The sequence below is a fragment of the Carettochelys insculpta genome, chromosome 11 (genome assembly GCF_033958435.1).
Source record: "Carettochelys insculpta isolate YL-2023 chromosome 11, ASM3395843v1, whole genome shotgun sequence".
NCBI lineage: Eukaryota > Metazoa > Chordata > Testudines > Carettochelyidae > Carettochelys > Carettochelys insculpta.
Window position 1 is genome coordinate 7,438,854 of NC_134147.1, and position 19,797 is coordinate 7,458,650.

Here is a 19,797-nt window from a genome sequence, read left to right on the forward strand (position 1 = left end):
AATCATATTTCTGTGACATAGCTGGCTATTACATTTTGGTTTTAACTTATCTCCATAATTTAGAAAAAGTTTACCAGTATAGCTAGTTTATAGCAGAAAAAAACCCAAAAAAACAAACGAACAAAAAAGTACCAATAAATAAGCTATACCAGTAAAAGGATATTTTTGCCAGTGGAACTGCATGTACGCTAGATCTTTTGCCAGCATAGTGGTGTTGGTTAGGATGGGAGGGAGCAAATCACACCACAAACCAAGCAACATTATCTATGTTAGCAAAACTGTATCATAGACCAGGCCTAAATCTGTGGACATTACCAAGGTAAGGCCAAATCTACCATACAGATTTGCTGGTGTGGCACTGTTTGGTCGGGGCTATGAAAAGGTATGATCTATGAACAACATAGCCGTGCCTGCAGAAGCCCCTAGCATATGGGCAGTTAAACTGGCAAAACTGAGCTTTTCCAGTACAGTTTGCACATGTCTGAGGGTGAGGTGGGGGAGTTTTGGTTTTACTGTCGATTAAAAAAAAAAAACCAAAACCTATACTATTTTAATCAAGTGTAACATTTCTCACGTATGAGTCTTGCCGTTCCCTTAGGACAGAGAACGGTCACTGAGTTAGTTTCCAAAACAAAAAAGGCTGTACTATAGATACTTAAATCATTCTGAAATTTTTTTTGGTTGTCTGTGCTTGTCTACAGTATTAGTCACTGTGGATGGGATGGGCAGTATTGACCTTCAGTAGCTGAGTAAGCTGAGTAAGACAAAGCTGAGTAAGACAAAGAGGAGGGGAACATAGCACATCGTCCTATGGTATTAGTTGTATCCTGTGGTTACAAATATTCAGTTTGGTCCATTACATAGCAAATAGGAGTTTGTCTCATTATGAAGGCAGTACGCTGTCTGCAAATACAGAACCAGGGTGAAGAGATTCTAACTTCAAACTTAGTGCAATGTGGATGTAATAATTTCAGTATCTCAGACAACAAAGTGGCAGGAGCTAGCAGAAATAAATTGAGATTAGACTAGAATTCAGTTACAGTTTAATGAGAAAATTCTGTCCGTATTTAACTTCGGCTACAAAGGATTCAAAAGGAGACCTAAACTCTTCCAGTACAAATTGGAATTTTGGCTGTCTCTTGATCTTACAAGATTTTCCTTTTCATTCCCTGCACCATACACACTTGATGAAACAACTTTTTTGGGCCTGAAATGTAATATCTGCTCTAGGTCAGAAGAGATTTCTCCCCATGCCCAAATGTTAAGTTTACCCTGACTTAATTGTAAACTTTGGGTTTGTAATAAATCCTCAAATCAGACAAAATGGTATGCTTTTATTTTTTACAGAAGTATAGTTGTTCTCTAAGGAAGTTGCTAGAGGGCTTCCATTATTCTTGTTGTACCTTCCAGCTGGCTCTCATTAGGCATCATGGTAAGGGGAGGAAAAAAAACAACAACCAGCTATCTCTACCAAGAGAGGAAAAATAATATTCTCTTTCCAATCTTTCTAGGAGAGAACTTAAGGTAAGAAGCCCTGGAGACTAATGTCATAACAAAGTTTTCAGAGAAACAAAATGTCTCTCCAAACAAGGCTCTGTGGAAGGCTGAAGCCTCTGAAAGAAGAGATGGTCTAGAAGTAGTATCTTTTGCTGGGCCTTGGGAACAAAAAGGCCAGTAGCTGCCTGAATTTAGGAAAAAGAGAGACTCTTTTCAGGAACTATTGCATTTCCCCAAGGACAAGGAGTAGAGGACTTCAGTTTCCACTTCCACAAGAACAAGAAACTCTAGTAATCCCAATAATAAGGTCCTAACTTCCTTTAAACGAGTGAATGGATTATTTCCACACACAAGGCACTTTAATTACGAAGCTGAAAATATCCTTGTGTTTTTCCCCTGAATATTGGGCATTCTTGTAACCCTTCCTGAAGACTGTTTGTTTAACAAAACCTAGCTATATGTGAGACTGCCTAATTCCCTGGCCATTTTCTGGAGACATTGAGCTGGCTAACAAGTGTTGTCACAGTCTGGATACTGTCATCCTTAAATTCAGGGACTTTGCACCTGACTCCATTTATGAGCTGCATGGGATGAATAACTGCAGTTCATGACATACAAATTGTAACCACTGAAACTCACAAGAAACTTCCTTCTATGGAGGTTAGTCACTTTGGTAGATGGAGACATACTTATGCTGGGGTTTTCTTGAACAAGTTACAGTTAGCTAACTCTGAGGCAAACTTCTGCTTCAGTCCTCTTTGCTCTCAGGCACTGAACAGTTCTCAAACCATTTAATCACAGATAGGAAGAGCTAATGTTCAGACAAGCCCTCCCTCTACCAAACTAAAGTGTATCCCTTCTGTGTGTGCCTTATTTAGATTGGAATGAGAAGCTTGCCCACTCCCAATAACTCAGTCTAACTTTGACCTCATTAGTCATGGCCATCGGATGCCCCCGGAAACACACTCCTCAGTCATAGACAAGCTCTCTATTTCTTCAGTACTCCTATGGCTGGTGAAAAGCAGGTCACTGGGAATTATGGGCAGAAATATTCCATGGAGAGAGGGTTGCAGATTCTAACTGTCAAAAGTTTACCCTGACTTAATTGTAAACTTTGGGTTTGTAATAAATCCTCAAATCAGACAAAATGAAAAAAATACCTTTATTACAGGCCACATATCTACCCCAGCTCTCTCTAGAGCCATGGTGTCTAATACAGTCACTGCTCACCACGTGTGGCAAATGGGACACCATGTTGTGGAGAATACAGCTCTCAAGACACAAGCAGCTCTTGGAACCTTTAAAATTTAAGGCTCCAAGAGCCGCATGCCAGCTCGATAGCTGTACTTGCCACAACATGGTAAATGTGGCTCCCTCTGAGAGCTGCACACATGGAGTGCCATCTGCCCATTCTGCACACGTGCCCTGCCGCTTGGTGGGAGAAACGTGTGGTGGCAGCGGCCCTGGTAGCTCTGGTGAGTCGCCGGCATTTAGAACAGGAAGCTGGGGATGCCTGGCTCTGGGGGAGGGCATTCAGGAGGGTGAGGGGGTTGGGGGTGCCTGGCTATGTGGGAGGAGGAGAGCATTTATTTGGGGGGGGGGGCTGGGGCTGCCTGGCTCAGGGGGAGCTCATTCAGTTGGGGGTGGGGAAGCTGTGGCAAATAAAGAAAGACAACCACATGTGTGGCAATATTTGAATTCCTATTAGACACCGCTGCTCTAGAGACTTAGTGCCTCAAAACAGTTGCAACTTATGCTCGTGGCCTTTCACTTTTTTAATAGCATTGCAATTGAACAAGTGGTCAATATGGCACTTTTCAAACCTGAGCATTGTTTATGTGCTGAATAGGACTGGATTTGATGTGTGGCAACTAGATGGGATCTCTGCATGTGTGGTGAGTGGGCAGCAATATGGGCTAGAATTAAGTAAACAATTCAGAAGAAAATCCAACTTCCCCATCACATGAGAACAAATCCATAGTTCCTTACATACTTTGCACTGAAGATAAATCTTTCTGCTCCCTATTATTTAAGTAAACATGGACATACGCTCTTTAACTCAATCGCTCAAGTTTCTCTTCCTTTGTTAGGTGTAAATTACCAAGTAAAAGTACAGCTGGCTTCTAGCTCTTGACTAGCTATAAAAAGTGATAAACTGTGCTCTTGTACTAAAAAATCTTCAAACCACAAGCTACAGACATTCATAAACAGATGCTAGAGGTACATCCTTTGCATCAAATGGCAAGACTTGGTCACAAATGAGGAACTTTGGAACAGAGCAGGACAAAAACCACTTGATGTTCAAATCAAGAGAAGAAAGTGGGGATGGTTGGGCCACATTCTCAGAAAATCATCATCCAGCATAGTCCGTCAAGCTCTTACATGGAATGTGCAAGGAAAATGCAAAGGAGGAAGACCTTGGACAATGTGGAGAAGATCTACTGGGACTGAATGACAACAACTGAGGTACCCTGGAGTCAGCTAGAAGTTTTGTCTCGAGACTGAGTGAAATGGAGGAGATGTGTAGGTGACCTATTCTCCACTCAGAGTACAAGGATTTAAGTCAAGTCATTCAAAACCATTCATTGATTGTCCTACTTTATTTTTTTCAGTCTTTCCTCAGTTAAATCTAATAGAAGTGAGTACTTCCCTTGCTGTATTTCTTGGGAATGGGTCAACTTTCCAGTTTAAACAGAATTTGAGGAAGTGGCCAAAAGTAAATGAGAACAAAGTAAGTTGGGGTAGAGCCCTGAAGATGTGAGAATTGGTCAATTAGGGTATGTCTACACAACAAAGTTTTGTCGAGGAAACTTATGTTGTCACTCAGAAGTCAACAAAACAAAAAGTTGCCAGTGGGTGTTAAAACTTGCTCCCTCTCTTCACAGATCGTGTCCACACTGAACGCCCCATCATTGGTAGTGTGAACAATGCACTGTGGGTATGTGTCTCCCAGCGCAGTGTTGTGGGAATGCAGAGGTCTTAGGATTCCCCCCACCACCTCCGGTTATCCCAGAGCCTCCCGAGCTGCTGAGAACAGTATATCATGAGTAACTCTTTCAGCTCTCTGTGCTGAGTAGTGTCAAAGAAGTGCAGCAATCTGTCCTTCTTCTCAGGACAGCAGGCTGCCTGCCACTGGGTTCTAGTGCAGGACAGAAGGGGCATATTCTAGTGAGTTTGACACCATCAACAGAGAAGCCCTGTGGATTATCCCGTCAAAACTTGGCTGCCCGAGAAGATTCATTAACTTCATACACCTGTTCCACGATGACACAACTGGCTTGTTCTTTCCAATGGCAAGTCCTCAGATCCATTTGAGATATCCAATGGTGTGAAGCAAGGGTGCGTGCTGGCCCCAGTGTTATTCAGCCTCTTTTTCACATGCATCATCAGCCACACAGTTAGGGACCTGGACCCTGGTGTCTACATAAAATACAGACTTGATGGGTCACTTTTCAACCTTCGTCATCTGAATGCTAAAACCAAGATGCTTGAGAGGCTCATCCTTGAAGCCCTTTTTGCTGATGACTATGCGCTTATGGCACACAAGGAATCTGATCTCCAGCTCATCGTCAACAAGTTTGCTGATGCCACTCGCCTCTTTGGTTTGATGATCAGCCTAGGAAAGACCAAGGTACTGTTTCAGCCTGCTCCAGGATCTGCTGCTCTCCCCGGTTCAATCTTTATTGAAGGAACAGAGTTAAAAACAGTAGAGGAGTTCCAAGTACCTTGGCAGTGTGATAGCCAATGATGGCTCCCTTGACAAAGAAATCAATGCCAGAATCTGTCAAGCCAGCCAGGCACTAGGACGCTGGAGAGCGCAAGTGTTGAATCAGCACAATATCCAACAGTCCACTAAATTGAAAGTGTACAAGGCTGTAGTCCTGACCAGTCTCCTGTAAGGTTGTGAAACCTGGACCTTGTACGCAAAACATATAAAACTGCTGGAGCACTTCCACACATGCAGCCTAAGGTCAATACTGCACATTCGATGGCAGGACAGAGTTATGAACCTGGAAGTCCTGGACAGAGCAGGAACCCGAGCATCGAAGCCATGATTCTGAAAGCTCAGCTTCACTGGACAGAGCACATCATACGAATGGAGGAGTCAAGAATCCCTAAGCAACTCCTCTACGGTGAACTATCCCAGGGCAAAAGGAATCAAGGAAGGCCTCGCAAGAGATATAAAGACTGCATGAAGGCCAACATTGCTCATGCTGGTTTAAAACTAGATCAGCTAGAGCAGCACGCAAAAGACCGAATAGGCTAGCATGCTCTCGTACAACACGCTTATGACAACTTTGAAGAGCAGCGACACATATGCCTCATTGATGCTCGTAAGAGGAAGAAAGCACTAGCAGCAGCCACACCAACAGAACGAGGACAATTCCCTTGCCCCCACTGTAAATGCCCATGCCATTCAGAGCTTGGACTCCTCAGCCACATGCAAGTCCACAACCGATGAGCCTATGCAAGTTCAAGACGTCATCATTGGACACAACGGACTACCTACTAGTACTCTTTGTTTCTTAAATGCAGCAGCACACCCAGCTGCCAGATACTTCTTGGAGCTTTGAAAGGGAAAGGTGCATGCCAACAGAACACCGAAGATCAAAACACTCAGCAGAGGAATCAGAGAAGGCATTGTAGGATATTGGCAGAAGCCAGTTTTGTTGACAAAACAAACTACAGTGTCTAGACTGGTTCTTTGTTGACAGGGAAGGGAAAGAGGGAAAAATCTCTTGTAGAGATGGAAGTTTTTTTGTCACCAGTACCACGTGTTTTTTCCTGACAAAAGTCACATTACAGGGTGTACATTCTCACTCGTTTGTTGCCAAAAGACAGTTTTGGGCAACAAAACTTGGTAGTGCAGCCATATCCTTTATTTGATAGCTATGTGGTGAAAGTAAACTAGCAAAGGGAGTCAAAGGCTGCACTTACACTAGAAGCATCGGTCTACAAATGTTTCTGTCAGAAGAGATTTTCCAACCAAACCTCTGTTGACAGAGTGCAGCCATACACTAAAGTGACTCGAAAGAGCGATCCACTCTGTCAAGAGAGGCACTGGACTGCCAGGCCCTCTCTTGACACAACAGCAGACCAGAATCTCAGCAAACAGGGTTGCCTGGTGAACCCAAAACCATGTCTGTTGACAGAAGGCCCACCACAGTGTCCACACAGCTTTTTTGTCAATGGAATAAATATGTCAACAAAGGCACTCTTCCTTATTTGGGAGAGGCAGAAGGTTGACAGCAAAAGTGCCAATTTTTGCTGACAGTACCTTTTGTATGTGGATGCTCATACCATAACAGTATTATTCTGTCTGAAGGGTTGGGGTGGAAGGTGAGTAGTAAGGACACAAAGAAAAGGAAATTACTGTAGAAAAGTATTGTTTGACATCAGAGTTCTGAGCCCCATGTCAGATGATTTGCTCTAGCTGTATATATGACTGAAAGCTCGTAACTTTCCCCCGTTCCACTATAACAGAGCTCTTGCTTTGTCCAACAAGAGCAAGATGTACATGAAGTACAGAATTGTGCTTATTCATCGGCTGTAACCCTATTATATAAAAACGAGTTACCGTACAGAAGTGAATTGCACAGTGTACAAATTGCAGGGACTTATTTATAAATAACTCTTAGACCAAATACCCTTGAGGTAAATAAAGTCTTAAAACTCTTCATTGTTGGGTTCATCTCTAGCAGCTCCCAAAATCTGCCTCTGAGGTGTGATTAATACTGGACTGGCTGATGTTTCTCTCCTAAATCGAAAACCCTATTTTTCTTCCTAACCCCAAACGGTAGGGCCGACTCTGTACGTGATTCACGCTGGGCCGGGCCCAGCGCCGGACGCCCTGGAGCGCTCTCAGGCTCTTTTGTGTGAGGCTGAAAGAAGTGAACGATGCGGGGCGGACACTCGGACGGACATCGCTGCGCTTAGGTTCTGAGTACCCGTGTGGGCGGTTGAGGCGGCCCGCCCGCTCCCTACCCCAGCGCACCCCGCCCTCTGCCCCGATCTGTCTCTGGGGCTTGGCACCCCTCGCGGACGCTCCCGCTGGAGGGGGGAGGGGTTACCTCCCAGTCAATCGCATTGCTGGAGTTTAGGTTTTGGCCCCGCCCCTTCGAACTCCTTTGCTCGCGCTCCAGCCCTTCCTCCCACGAGGACACAAACGGCGCTTCTGTGCCAGTCCTCCCGCGGCGAGTCAGGCGGGAAGGGCGCTTGGTTCCCTCCTCCTCCCCCGACGGCCAACCAATCGGGGTGCGGCGGCCGTTGGTGTGGCAAGGGGTTAGGCTGTCTGTGACGTATGAGCACGGGGCGGTGCTATTGGTTCGGCTGGGCCCCGCCCCGCGGAGAGACTCTCTCACTGTTTACTGCCGCTGGGTCCCGGCGGCTGCGGTAGTAACGTCCAGTGGTGGCGGGACCGGGCGCGCGTCCCGCACAGCCCAGCGGCTGAGCCCGCGCGGATCGTGCGCGAGGTAGGCGCCGGACCGCTGAGGAGGCGGACAGCGGGGCCGGGGGCCATGAAGACGGAGATCTCCACAGCCGCGGACTTCATCACCCGCCTGCTGCGCACCGCCCGCGGCATCGGCGACGAACAGCTGCGCTGCTTCAGGGAGTCGCTGCAGGAGGCGCTCCGAGGTGCGGGGGTCGGCGCCTGAGCGCGGCGGGGCCCTGGGGGCGGCGCGGGGCAGAGCCCTTGAAGCGGCCCGGCGGTCGGAACTGCCCAGCTCCCCGCCCGGAGGAGCCCTCGCCCTCTGCTTCCTTGTTCGGGCCGGCGGGAGGCTGTCGCTTGGGACACCCCCGTCCGGCGGTGGATCTCCGTTCAGCAGTACAGGCTTAGCGCTGTGGATCTCGGTGCAGCTGGAGGGACGGGGGTGGGGGGCGGGGGGCAATTGTGTTGGACTTGCTTGGCGCCCTTTGTGCAAGCACTAACGTGTATCTGTTTCTTTGTTCCCTCCCACAGACCATTATAAACACCACTGGTTTCCTCTCACGCCCTCCAAGGGTTCAGGGTACCGATGCATTAGGATCAACCACAAGATGGACCCCTTGATAGGGAAGGCAGCCGGCATGATCGGACTGAGCCATGAGAGACTCTTCCAGCTCTTACCCAGTGAATTGACTCTTTGGGTTGACCCCTTTGAGGTGTCCTATAGAATAGGAGAAGATGGGTCTATCTGCGTCCTTTATGAATGCCCCCCACCAGGTCTGAAGACAACCAAAGCTCTGGAGAGTACAAACTGCTGTAAAGAGGAGTGGAGAATTGGCAGATCCAGTCCTTCCAAGAATTACAACATGATGACAGTTTCTAGTTAAAAATTAACATTCCTTGTACAATGATGTATGTATGTATGTATCCCAGTTTCATAATGAAGTTAGATGATGTAATGGAGATGTTGATTTTCACCCGATAGCCATTAAAGGTGTAGTAGTACTGCCAAGTTCTTTGTTGTGGCCAAGGGCTAATGTATAAGCAGTTCTTTAAACTGCATGTAATTTTCTGTCTTGTATACTGTAAATGAAATGTACAGTCCTCTGATTGGTCTACAGATTTATATTTTGACAGAATCCTTGGCTATTTGTAATAAAAAAAGTAACTTAATTTTCATGGTGGGTTTCAATTTTTAACTTTCTCCAAGATTGCTGAACTTACTGAGCAATAACTTCTAGGAAAAGAACACAGCTTTAGCTAGCTGTAATTATAAATGTCTCCACTGAATTGCCTGTACAAACTTTTCTCAGGGTCATAAAAATACAGCTGCAAGGCAAAATGACAAATATAACTTTCTTACTATGATATTTCGTGGTGAAGTCCTATCATGTCTAAGTAGCTTTCAAAGAATGAATTGGGTCCCTGTAAACAGATTGTTTTGGAGCAAAACAACGCAGTAGTGACGTGATCAGACAATTCTGTTTTAGCTGGCTTTCAGTAAAATATAGTAAATCTTGTAACAAACACAGATTATTTTTCAGAAAACTTATGGTTCTTTCATCATGTCCCTTCAACTTTACTTGTTTAGATCTATAGACTCACTCCCCACCTCCAAGAACTGCTCATACATACATTTTGAGCAATTAGAACACATCTGACTTAGTACAGAGCAGGGCTATGTGCTCCTGGGTGTTTGGCTGATAACAGGAAAACAAAATAGTATATTAATTTTAAACCAGATTGAGTTGTCATGTCTCACCTATATCCTATTTTACAAGAAACAAAAAAATTACAGTGCTAATAAATTCCTTTTAAAATTTTACATTCTAGTTGCTGTTTTTAAAGTTTAATTTTGTAAAATATAAGATCTACAATATTGTAACAGTTGCAGAATGATTGATGGAAGCACTGGTTTTGAAAAAGGTTCAGAGCCTGCTACAACACAACAGTGATCCTTTGAAAGCTCTTCTGAAAAAACATCTTTTGAAAGATTGCATCCACACACAAAAAAGCAAAAAGAAAGATCGAGCAGTTCTTTCAATAGAGAGTGTCCACAAAAACCCTGCTCTTTCGAAAGAATGGGCCAGGGATCTAAGAATCCAGTGCCATGAGGGCTCATCTTTTGAAAGAAAGGCCTGCAGAGCATCTACAGACACTTTTTTCAAAAGTACCTTTTGGAAAAAGGCACTCTTCATCATCTGGGAGATTAAGAGGGCCGTATTCTTTCTATTTTGTGTGTAGACATTCCACAGGCTTTTTTCAAAGAAGGCCCTGCTTTTCCGAAAAAGACTTGTTAGTGTAGACACAATCAGGGTCTGCTACATAGATTCTGGTATTAATGTTTCACCACAAAATAGAGTGAAATTGTTTGACGTTATGGGTTGTTTGTTTTTTAGTAGTCATAGTCTGTAAATTTTAATAGAACCTTTGAGGACTGCACTCAGCCAGTGCTCATGTTTTTAGTAACCCCGTAGTAGAGCATAGTTACACATTTAATGAAAGAGAGCTTTGTCTGCTCTCAGCATGTAAGCAATAAGCCTTGCAAAATGTCTCATTAACATGGTAAAACATGCAGTTGAGGGACAAGTCTAGGCAAATTAGAAGCACTGAAAATAATCCATTTCTGTTTTGGAAAAGCTGGTGCACTTTGTAACTGCTGGTTACATCCTAATTAACTAGGTGACATTGATTTTAAGTAACCAGCTATTAACCTAAGTAGAATGCATAATTGTTAAAATTTACTTTTTTAAAGAATGTAACAGTAAAATAACTATTTTTACTTGTTTCTGTCACTCCTACAGCACATATAACAGTCAGTTTTAAACAGATGTCTAGTAGAAAAAGTAAATGAAAACAAGAAAGTTTGAACTAAAGAGTTTGTAGATTATTTTTTGAAAGACAGTACAGTCTGTATTTTTGTTTCCTGATTTAAAATTACAAAATATTGTTTCATGGATTAAATTCTGTAAAAGGTGTAGTTATGTCTAGTTTTCACTGAATGGAAACTAAGAAAAAATATATAGATAAAAGTTGCATTAAAATGGAGTTAGTTGGACAAAAGCTGGCCTTGTCATATTTGAGCCCAATACTACATTTAAGGTATATTGTCTATGAAGAGTGGTCTGACAATGCTGAGGATTGTAGTATGATTGTCTTGTATGGTAGCACTGCCTTTTGCATGGAACTGCATAGCAAAGAATTCCAGAGAAACATCTTATGGAGTAGGTCTTTGCCCGTGAAAGCTTATGCTCCAAAAAGAAACTGTTAGTCTATAAGGTGCCACAGGACTTATTATTGTTTGGCAGATACAGATTAAATTGGCTACCACTCTGATACAGAGAAGCAGAATGAGGGACAGGGAGAATGAGAGAACCAGATCCAGTCACCTCTGGGTTCATTCAGGGCAGTCTTACAGAAGTTGGAAAATTATTATTTCAAACTATGAAATTACTGGGCTGTGCTTGCTTGCTTATTTATTTATTTATTTTAAGAACACTTCCTCTTTGGGTGCTAGCTGGAGAGCAGCAGTTACATTAGCTTTTTTAGGACATGGGGTGCCATGTCAACTGCACAGACAGTTCCCTGGCTGTGGTTTGACATTTGGACAAGCGTACTAAAAAGAGGAAAATGGTAGGTTTCATCAAAAAAATTTTTTTTCCTTGCCCGTTGCTGTCTCTGAAATTCTAAAGTGGAAGGATGCAGATAAACCATCATGAAAGTTTTGTTTGCTTGTTAAACAAACCATCTTAGCAAGGTCTTTTGGAAAAAATCTGCTTTAGTGTGCGCTGTTGTTTTAATTTTAAAAGGAGCACACTTTTCTATCCAATTCTTCTGAGTTCTAAAAGGAGCATGTTCGCATGGCTGGTGTAATGTGACTAAGGTATTTTGTACTCTAAATAAAAAAAGATACATAGTAACATGAAAAAAACAAAGTATTGCATATGTTTCATGGAAGATGTCTTGCCTCAAGTTTCACAAGACCCTTTACAAAAGTGACGCTGATACTTAGTTGACTGCTGAAATGCCATCATTTCTTGAGTGTTGTTCAACTTCGTATATCTGTGCTACGCATTGTAACACTCCTTATTCTGCTCCCTGGAGGGTGAAGTGATGGAGCTAGGGTGGTCTTTGGCTAAGATATTTGGGTTTACAACTCATCTACTGTAAAGTTTCTCAGCATATTTTTTTTAAATCACAATTAATAGCTTGTCTAATCGCATAATGCTCTCATTGCTGTGCTGGGGCTTTTGGTTCATTACTCATGCAGAGGACTTGTGTTTGCTACACTTCTCCTCCCTAAAATTACGTTCAAGTGGGAGCTGCGTTGCCGAGGCACTGGCAGTATTTTGTGTAATCTTATTGAACATGTGGTAACATAACTGATGACTTTTCAAGTATCGTGTGCACTTTTGGTCCAATGTGGATGTTTAGGAGAGTGTAGTCAATGTTCTACAGTAAGAATGATCAGATGAGGAGCTCTAGACATGTAGGTATGCCATTTTAAGTACCTCTGCGGAAGAGCTGATTACAGGAGAAACACAGCTGAAGAGAGAAACCTGGGGAGAAGGGTAAAGTGTAGTTTTAGGATAAGTATTGGTTTGGTTCTTCAAGATACTGCCTTGAGATAAAGTTAAGTAACCTTGTCGTTGTTATGTATTACAAATCTGTCGGGTTCTTGATGATAGTGATGCTGTTATGAAGAGAGCTATGCTAATTTTAACTTCTGCCATAGGAATTGACAGTGTGAGTGTTTGCGCTGAGACTTGCCCACTCTCTCACAAAAAACATATTACCGGGAATTGGCAGACTGGGATTTTTTTTGAGGAGTTAAGGGAATTAAAGCTCTTTCTTCACTAGACTATGAGTTTGCAGCTTGTTGGTGTTGGCAGATAGCTCCAGCTTTCAGTTGCTATAGACAGTTGCGTGACTTCTGGGAAATGAGGTAGTGGTCTTATTTGGCATTGGAATTTCTGTAGGCTGTTTATGCAAATCAGTCAAAGTTTGAATATAAGTGAACTTGGTACCTTTTGCGATACGTTTGATCACAGAGGTCCCCGTGAGACTGTCATCCAACGTGCTGATCGTACTGAGATCACCTACTTCACTTCTGGGGCACCTCACCACCCTGTCCTGCTAGTCCAAATGCCCTGGTCTCCCTCAGCAAAGACACAGGGTTGGAGTAACAAAACAGATTCTGTTAAGAGCTCAGGTCTGGGAAAGCTCAACTACAGGGGCTGTCAGCACTCAAGAGCACAGCTCCAAATAAGATCAAAACCCCAAATAAATCCATTTTACTCTGTATAAAAACTTGACACAGCCAAAACTCATAAGCTATGTCTACACTAGTGTGCAGTTTTGAAAGGCGCCCTTTCAAAAACAATGAATCAAAATACAGTGTCCACACACGAGCAGAGGCTGGCACTTCTGATCTGCCCTTTTGAAAGGGCAAGGCGCTCTTTTGAAAGAGAGCGTCTACACTGTCCCAATTTCCCTTTTGAAAGAAAGGGCCAGGAAATGCCACGGATGGGGTCGCATGGCAGACAAACCATTCCAGACCTGCAGCCAGTTGTCCCCTTAAAGGGACCCTCCACAACAGCCTTGCCCTGCACAGCATGTGGCCAGCGGAGCTGCCATGAGCCCAGCAGACACCAGTGCAGACAAGGCAACATGGACCAGCAGCAGCAGCTTGAGCTGCTTCTGGTCGCCAGCAGTGTGGGCTCCCTGCTGCCCTCAGCTGTGGCGGATGCTCTCCATCTCCTGCTGGGGGCCTTCCCCCCAGCATAACCATGGAGCCTTTGGACCTGCGACTCCTCTGGCACCCCTGCCCCCCAGGTTCTCCATCGAGTGGTGGGACCGCCTGGTGATGGGAGAATGGGATGACAACAGGTGGCACCAGAATTTTAGGATGTGGAGACAGACGTTCCTCAAGCTCTGCCAGCAGCTAGCCCCTGTGTTGTGGCCTCAGAACACCTGGCTGTGACCTGCCCTCCCCCTCAAAAAGAAGGTCATGATAGCTATCTGGAAACTGGCCACTCCAGATAGCTACCGCTCCATGGGTCACCAGTTTGGTGTGGGCAAGGCCACAGTCAGGGCCATCATCATGGAGGTAAGGCAAGCTTGGGCCACAGACCCACCAGGAGAAGGGGGACCTCGACCTGGAGCTGAACAGCGGTAGTGAGATGGAAGTCATCCGCGCTCTGCCTCTGGCCCCTGCTGGAGCAGGGATGCCCAGGTGCCAGTGTCGGGGCTGTCTGGTCTCCATCCCTCATCTCCTGGGTGCTGTCCAGCACAACCGAGAGTGTGAGGCTTTCCTGGTCCTCTGACGGTGCAGCTGTAGGAATGGAAAAGAAGAGAGGGACGGGCTGTGAGTCCTGAACTCCTGCCCTATGGGCCACACCCACTGTTCCACCATGGGCAGCAGGGAGTCCCTGGGGGCTCAAGGAGGCAAAAGGGATCCCTGACCTCTGGGGAGAAACCACTTTGTGAGGTCCGGCCCCACCAGCCCCTCCCCTGGGAGCAGGCCGTGGTGCTATCCATGAAAGCGGGTTCTGAATGCCACTGTCCGCCATTACAGAGTCCCGAGGGCCACATCCAGCAGGGCTGTGGCTGGCCAGGGTCTGCCAGGGGTGTGGGGGGCCCTCTGGCAGGTATGGAGACCCCGCCCTGTGAGCCGGGCTGTGCACCCTCTTAGGTAATTACCAAAGGGTCCACTGCCAAGGTCAGGGGATGGCCAACCTGCAGAGGCACGGCTGGAGGAGCGGGATGGGAGGTTGATGACCAGGTCCCCGTCATCACTTGACCACTCCAGAGCTGGATCTGGCTCTGGTCCCAGTGTGGTGGGGCTGGCTGCAGGTCCCAGCTCCTCCTCATCCCTGCTGTGGGGCTCCTCAGTGGCAGTGTGCAGGATGGAGGACAGGGAGGTGGTATCCCTGGGCCTGAGGAAGCTCTTTGTAGGAGGGGCAGGATGCAGGTGCTGCCTCTGACCAGCTGGCCAAGTCCTTAGCCTGAGCATATCCCTGCCTCAGCTCCTTAACCTTACTCCTGATCTGGTCAGGAGTGCAGACAGGGTGGGCCCAGGAGGGCAGGCCCTTGGGCAGCCGAGCAAAAGCAGCCACATTCTACTGCTTTGTCCCCATTTCTTGGAGGACCTCCTCCTGCTACAGGCTGAGGAGGTCCCTGAGCTCCTGCTCGGTCCCGGAGATGGCTCACTTTTTTCCAGCCTGGCTGGACCCTTGCGAGTCCTGGGTACACTCAGAGGGGGGCCTTGGGTCTCCTTAGCCACGTCTACACCAGCTGGCTATTTCAAAGTAGCCGTGCCAACTTTGAAATAGCGGCCGCCGGGTCTACATGTGCCGAGCGCTATTTCAAAGTTGAAATCGATGTAAGGCGGCGAGACGTCAAAGTTGCTATCCTCATCAGGAGATGGGAATAGCGCCCTACTTTGATGTTGAACGTCGAAGTAGGGCACGTGTAGCCGATCCGTGTCCCGCAACATCGAAATAGTGGGGTCCTCCATGGTGGCCATCAGCTGAGGGGTTGAGAGACGCTCTCTCCAGCCCCTGAGCTCTATGGTCACCACGTGCAGCAGCCCCTTAAAGCTCCCCGCCCCCTTATTTCCTGTGCAGGAAGCTGAGAGCTCATGCAGGCAGCAGCACAGCCACGTGCCCAGCCTGCACGTCCCTCAGCAGCCCCAACCCACCACCCTGCACCCCATGGCATCCAGCCAGCCCCCCAAGCACCCACAGGGCACCCCCCCAAGGGGACCCAGGGCTCCCAGCCTGCCAGCCAGCAGGGGAAGAGGCAGCGGGGCCCCTCCTGGACGGAGGCCGAGATCCAGGACCTGCTGGGGCTCTGGAGCGAGGAGGAGGTGCTCCAGGTAATGGGGAGCAAGAGACGGAATGCAGATGTGTTCGCTCGGATGGCCAAGGGCCTGGCTGCCCGGGGTCACCCTGCACGCACTCCTGACCGTGTCAGGAGTAAGGTAAAAGAGCTGCAGCAGGGTTACGCCCGGGCCCAGGACACGGCCAGCCGATCTGGGGTCGCTCCTGCTGCCTGCCCCTTTTACAGGGAGGTCAGGGCCATCCTGGGCCCCCAGTACACCTCCTCCCCTCCCGCCACCCTTGACACCTCAGCCGACGAGCCCCAGCAGCCCCCAGAGACGGAGTCCGCCCCGGAGGCCAGCTTTGCACTCCAGGGGCCCCCCCAGGAGCCCACCCCTGGGACACCGGAGGAGGAGGCCTCCAGCAATGGGGGGCTCCAAATCAACCTCCCCTCCCACAGCTCCAGCAGGGCATCCGCCCGATGGGTGTCCCCCGACCATGGGAGCGGAGCATCATGTATGTACTCCCCTGGTGCACACCCCCGGGGTTAAGGGGCGGGGACAAGAGACATGACCAGGGCCCTCCACACACCCAGATGACCATGGCCTCGAGGACAGCAGTGGCATGTCCCTCAGAAGAGTCCATCAGTCCCTGCCCCCCAGCAGGACAGCGCCATGCCCCATCCCTGGGGATGGGGGGAGCGGAACCTAGGGTCCCCCCGGGGGGGGGAGGGTTGGACACCCATCAGCAGCAGCAGCAGCAGCATCTCTGGGGGATGGGGATGGGGAACCAGCAGCAGAGGGGTAGGGGGACAAGGGCCACGGGTCAGGGCCCAGACTAACGACTGTCTCCATTCTTCTTCCCCTCTCTGTTCCGCAGCTGCACCATCGGAGGGTCCGGAGAGCCCACCAGGGCCATCCCACTGGGCCAGCCCCTTGGCGGAGTACGGACCAGCCCCAGGACGAGCCTGACAGCGGCGGAGCCATCTGCGGGCACCCACAGACCCCCAGCTGCTCGCCACCCTCCGGCGTCAGCTGGAGGTGTCCGAGCGGCGCCTGCAGGTGGAGGAGCAGCGGCTCCATCTCCAGGAGCGAGCGCTGGCCTGGCGCCAGGAGGCTTGGGGGTCCTTCCTGTGCACCTTCGAGGACATCGCACGGCACTTGGCCCCCCCTGCTGCTCTGCCCGCCGCTCCACCCGCCGCTCCGCCCGCCGTCCCTCCACCATCAGCCGTCCTGGGGCCTGCCACCGAGGGGGACCATGGGCCTCCAGACTCCGCCTGGCCCTATCTGCCAGTTCTCCCGGCCCCCACGCAGCCTCATCCGGGCCTCCGGCCGAGACGTGGGTTGCACCCCCCAACACCAGGCGCAGGACAATAGGGGTGTGTGGCCGAGGACGTTGTCCCCCAAGGCCCTCTCCTTTGGACATATTTCCCCCATCTTTGTAAATAGTTTTTGTTCTACCCCTGTTTTGTACCTGCCCCCCATGTACATAGTTCCCCCCTTCTTCTTCTGTTAATAAGTAATACAGGTTGCAGTTTTGTTTAAAAAAAAATCCATTTATTGCACAGAAGTGTGTGTGGGGGTGCTCTCAGGTGCTCTGTGGTGTGGGTGTGGGGGTAGGGAGTGTTGTGGAGGATGGGGGGTGCAGTGGGTGGCTCACCCGCAGCTGGCCCTGCCAGTGTTCACCCCGCAGCCTGGTCAAAATGGGCCTGCAGGGCCTCCTGGACCCAGATCCCCTCAGGGTCGACCTGGCGACTGGGGGCAGTGGGTGGCTGAACATCGGCCCTGCCAGCCTCCACAGCCCAGCCCTGGAAGAAGGCCTCTCCTTTGCTCTCCACCAGATTGTGGAGTGCACTGCACGCACCCACAACCTGGGGGATGTTGGTGAGGCCTGCATCCAGGCGGGTGAGGAGACACCTCCAGTGCCCTTTGAGGCAGCCGAAAGTGCGCTCGACCACCTGGCGTGCATGGTTTAAGCGTGTGTTGAACCGCTCCTGGCTGGCTGTGACATGGCCCGTGTAAGGGTGCATGAGCCAGGGCCGGAGGGGGTACGCTGCGTCTGCGACGAGGCAGAGGGGCAGGGTGGTGTCCCCCACAGGGACCTCCCACTGGAGGATGTAGGTCCCCACCTCCAGCCGGCGGCACAGGCCCAAATTTCTGAACACCTGGGCGTCGTGGGTGCTGCCAGGTCAGCCAACATAAATGTCCAAGAGGCGGCCCCGGCTGTCCACCAAGGCCTGGAGAACCACAGAATGGTATCCCTTCCTATTGAGGAAACATCCTCCGCTGTGCTCCGGGGCACGGATGGGGATATGGGTCCCATCCAGAGCCCCAAAGCAATTTGGGAAGCCCAGGCTGGCAAACCCCGCAATGGCAGCATCCGGGTCCCCAAGCCGCACGAGCCTGTGGAGGAGCAGGGCATTGACTGCATGGACGACCTGCAAGGAAGGACATGAGAGAGCACTGGTGAGGGGTGTGCAGGGTGTGTCTGGCCCTCCCCCTGGGCTCCCCCCCCAGGGATCCCCCCTTCCCCTGAGGGCTCCCCACCGGGCTCCCCCCCCGGGTCCTCTTACCTCCATGAGGACAGCCCCGACGGTGGCCTTCCCCATGCCGAACTGCTGCCCTACGGATCGGTAGCTGTCTGGAGTGGCCAGCTTCCAGACAGCGATGCCGACCTGTTTCTCTACAGTGAGGGCACGTCGCATGGGGGTATCCTGGTGCCGTAAGGTGGGGTGAGCCACTGGCAGAACTCCAGGAATGTCTGCCGGCTCATTCGGAGGTTCCGGAGCCAGCAGTTGTTGTCCCACTCCCTGAGCACCAGCCGCTCCCACCAGTCTGTGCTCGTGGGGTATCTCCACAGCCGGCGGCGGGGAGGGAGTGCTGGGAGGGCAGCAAGGTCTGGGACTGCTTCCTCATCCCCCGAGGACAGCTCATCTTCCTCAAATAAAAGATGGTCAGCTGCCTCCTGCATGGCACTGAGCAGGGCAGCCACTGCTCCTCCAGGGGCAGGTGTGTGGGCCTCTGGCTGCTGCTGCTGCTGCTGCTGCTGCTGGGAGTCCATGGTGCTTCACGGGGTGTGTGTGCCTGTGGCTCTGCAGACTGCGTGCTGTGCAGACTGAGTGTGTCTGGGAGGGGCCCTGTAAGGGAGAGGCTTGCTGTTGCCCTGGAAGTGCTGGTCCGCCCTGTGACCCTGTCTGCAGCTGTTCCTGGCACCTTTATTTCGATTTGGGCTGCTTTGGTGTGTAGACACTCCCCTGCAGCGCCTATTTTGATGTAGTGCCGTCCAACGTCGACATTGAACATCAACAGCACCAGCCCTGGAGGATGTGTAGACGCTATTCATTGAAATAGCTTATTTCGATTTCGCTACATTGAAATAAGCTATTTCGATGTAGCATCCCAGTGTAGACGTAGCTCTTGTGTGCCTGGCTGCTGGCCAGGGTGCTCCAGGAGTTGCTGGGGGTCTCTCTGGGGCATGCAGGGACAGCACATGCAATGGCAGCTGCCTGTACACTGTCAGCTTTCTGCAACGAGGTTTCTGGGGCCATGCAGCTTTAAGGGCTGCTGCACACATCGACCATAGAGCCCAGCAAGCGCTGGGCAGCGTTTCTCTGTGTGCCAGCTGGCTGGCGCCTTGGTGAACCTGCTCTTTCAAAAGAATTGGTTATGGAGTGTCTACATGTTTTCTTTTGAAAGAGGGGAGCTTTTTCTATTTCCAATCAGGAAGAGCGATTTCAAAAGCTGCGGGGTGTATGCCTTCAATTTTCTTTTCAAAAGAGCACTCTGTGTGTGTAGATACTCTGCACTCTCTTTCAAAAGAGGGCCTGAAATTTCAAAAGTACTCGCTAGTGTAGACGTGGCTATTGAATGGGAGTTGGTCATTCAATTTCCATGTATACTTTTGAAAATATTCCCCAAGTGGATGAGTCAGTTAGGAGCACATGAAAAGTAAATAACTTTGATGAGAATAATGAGGTGACAGGAGAAAGGAGAGGAGACAAAGAGGTCGTGAAGGACAGAGTGGGCTATATTCAGAGGTGAAGCAAAGGGA

The 19,797-nt window shown here is 49.2% G+C and overlaps 1 protein-coding gene across 1 annotated transcript; it reads left to right on the top strand.

Moving 5' to 3' along the window:
- The first annotated feature begins 7,856 nt into the window (after window positions 1-7,856).
- On the top strand, window positions 7,857-10,965 carry LOC142019011 (protein BTG1-like). Its single transcript, XM_075005334.1, has 2 exons — window positions 7,857-8,133; window positions 8,459-10,965. Exons 1-2 carry the CDS (start codon window positions 8,016-8,018, stop codon window positions 8,809-8,811), a joined length of 471 nt encoding a protein of 156 aa, XP_074861435.1. The 5' UTR covers window positions 7,857-8,015; the 3' UTR covers window positions 8,812-10,965.
- The last annotated feature ends 8,832 nt before the right edge of the window (window positions 10,966-19,797 follow it).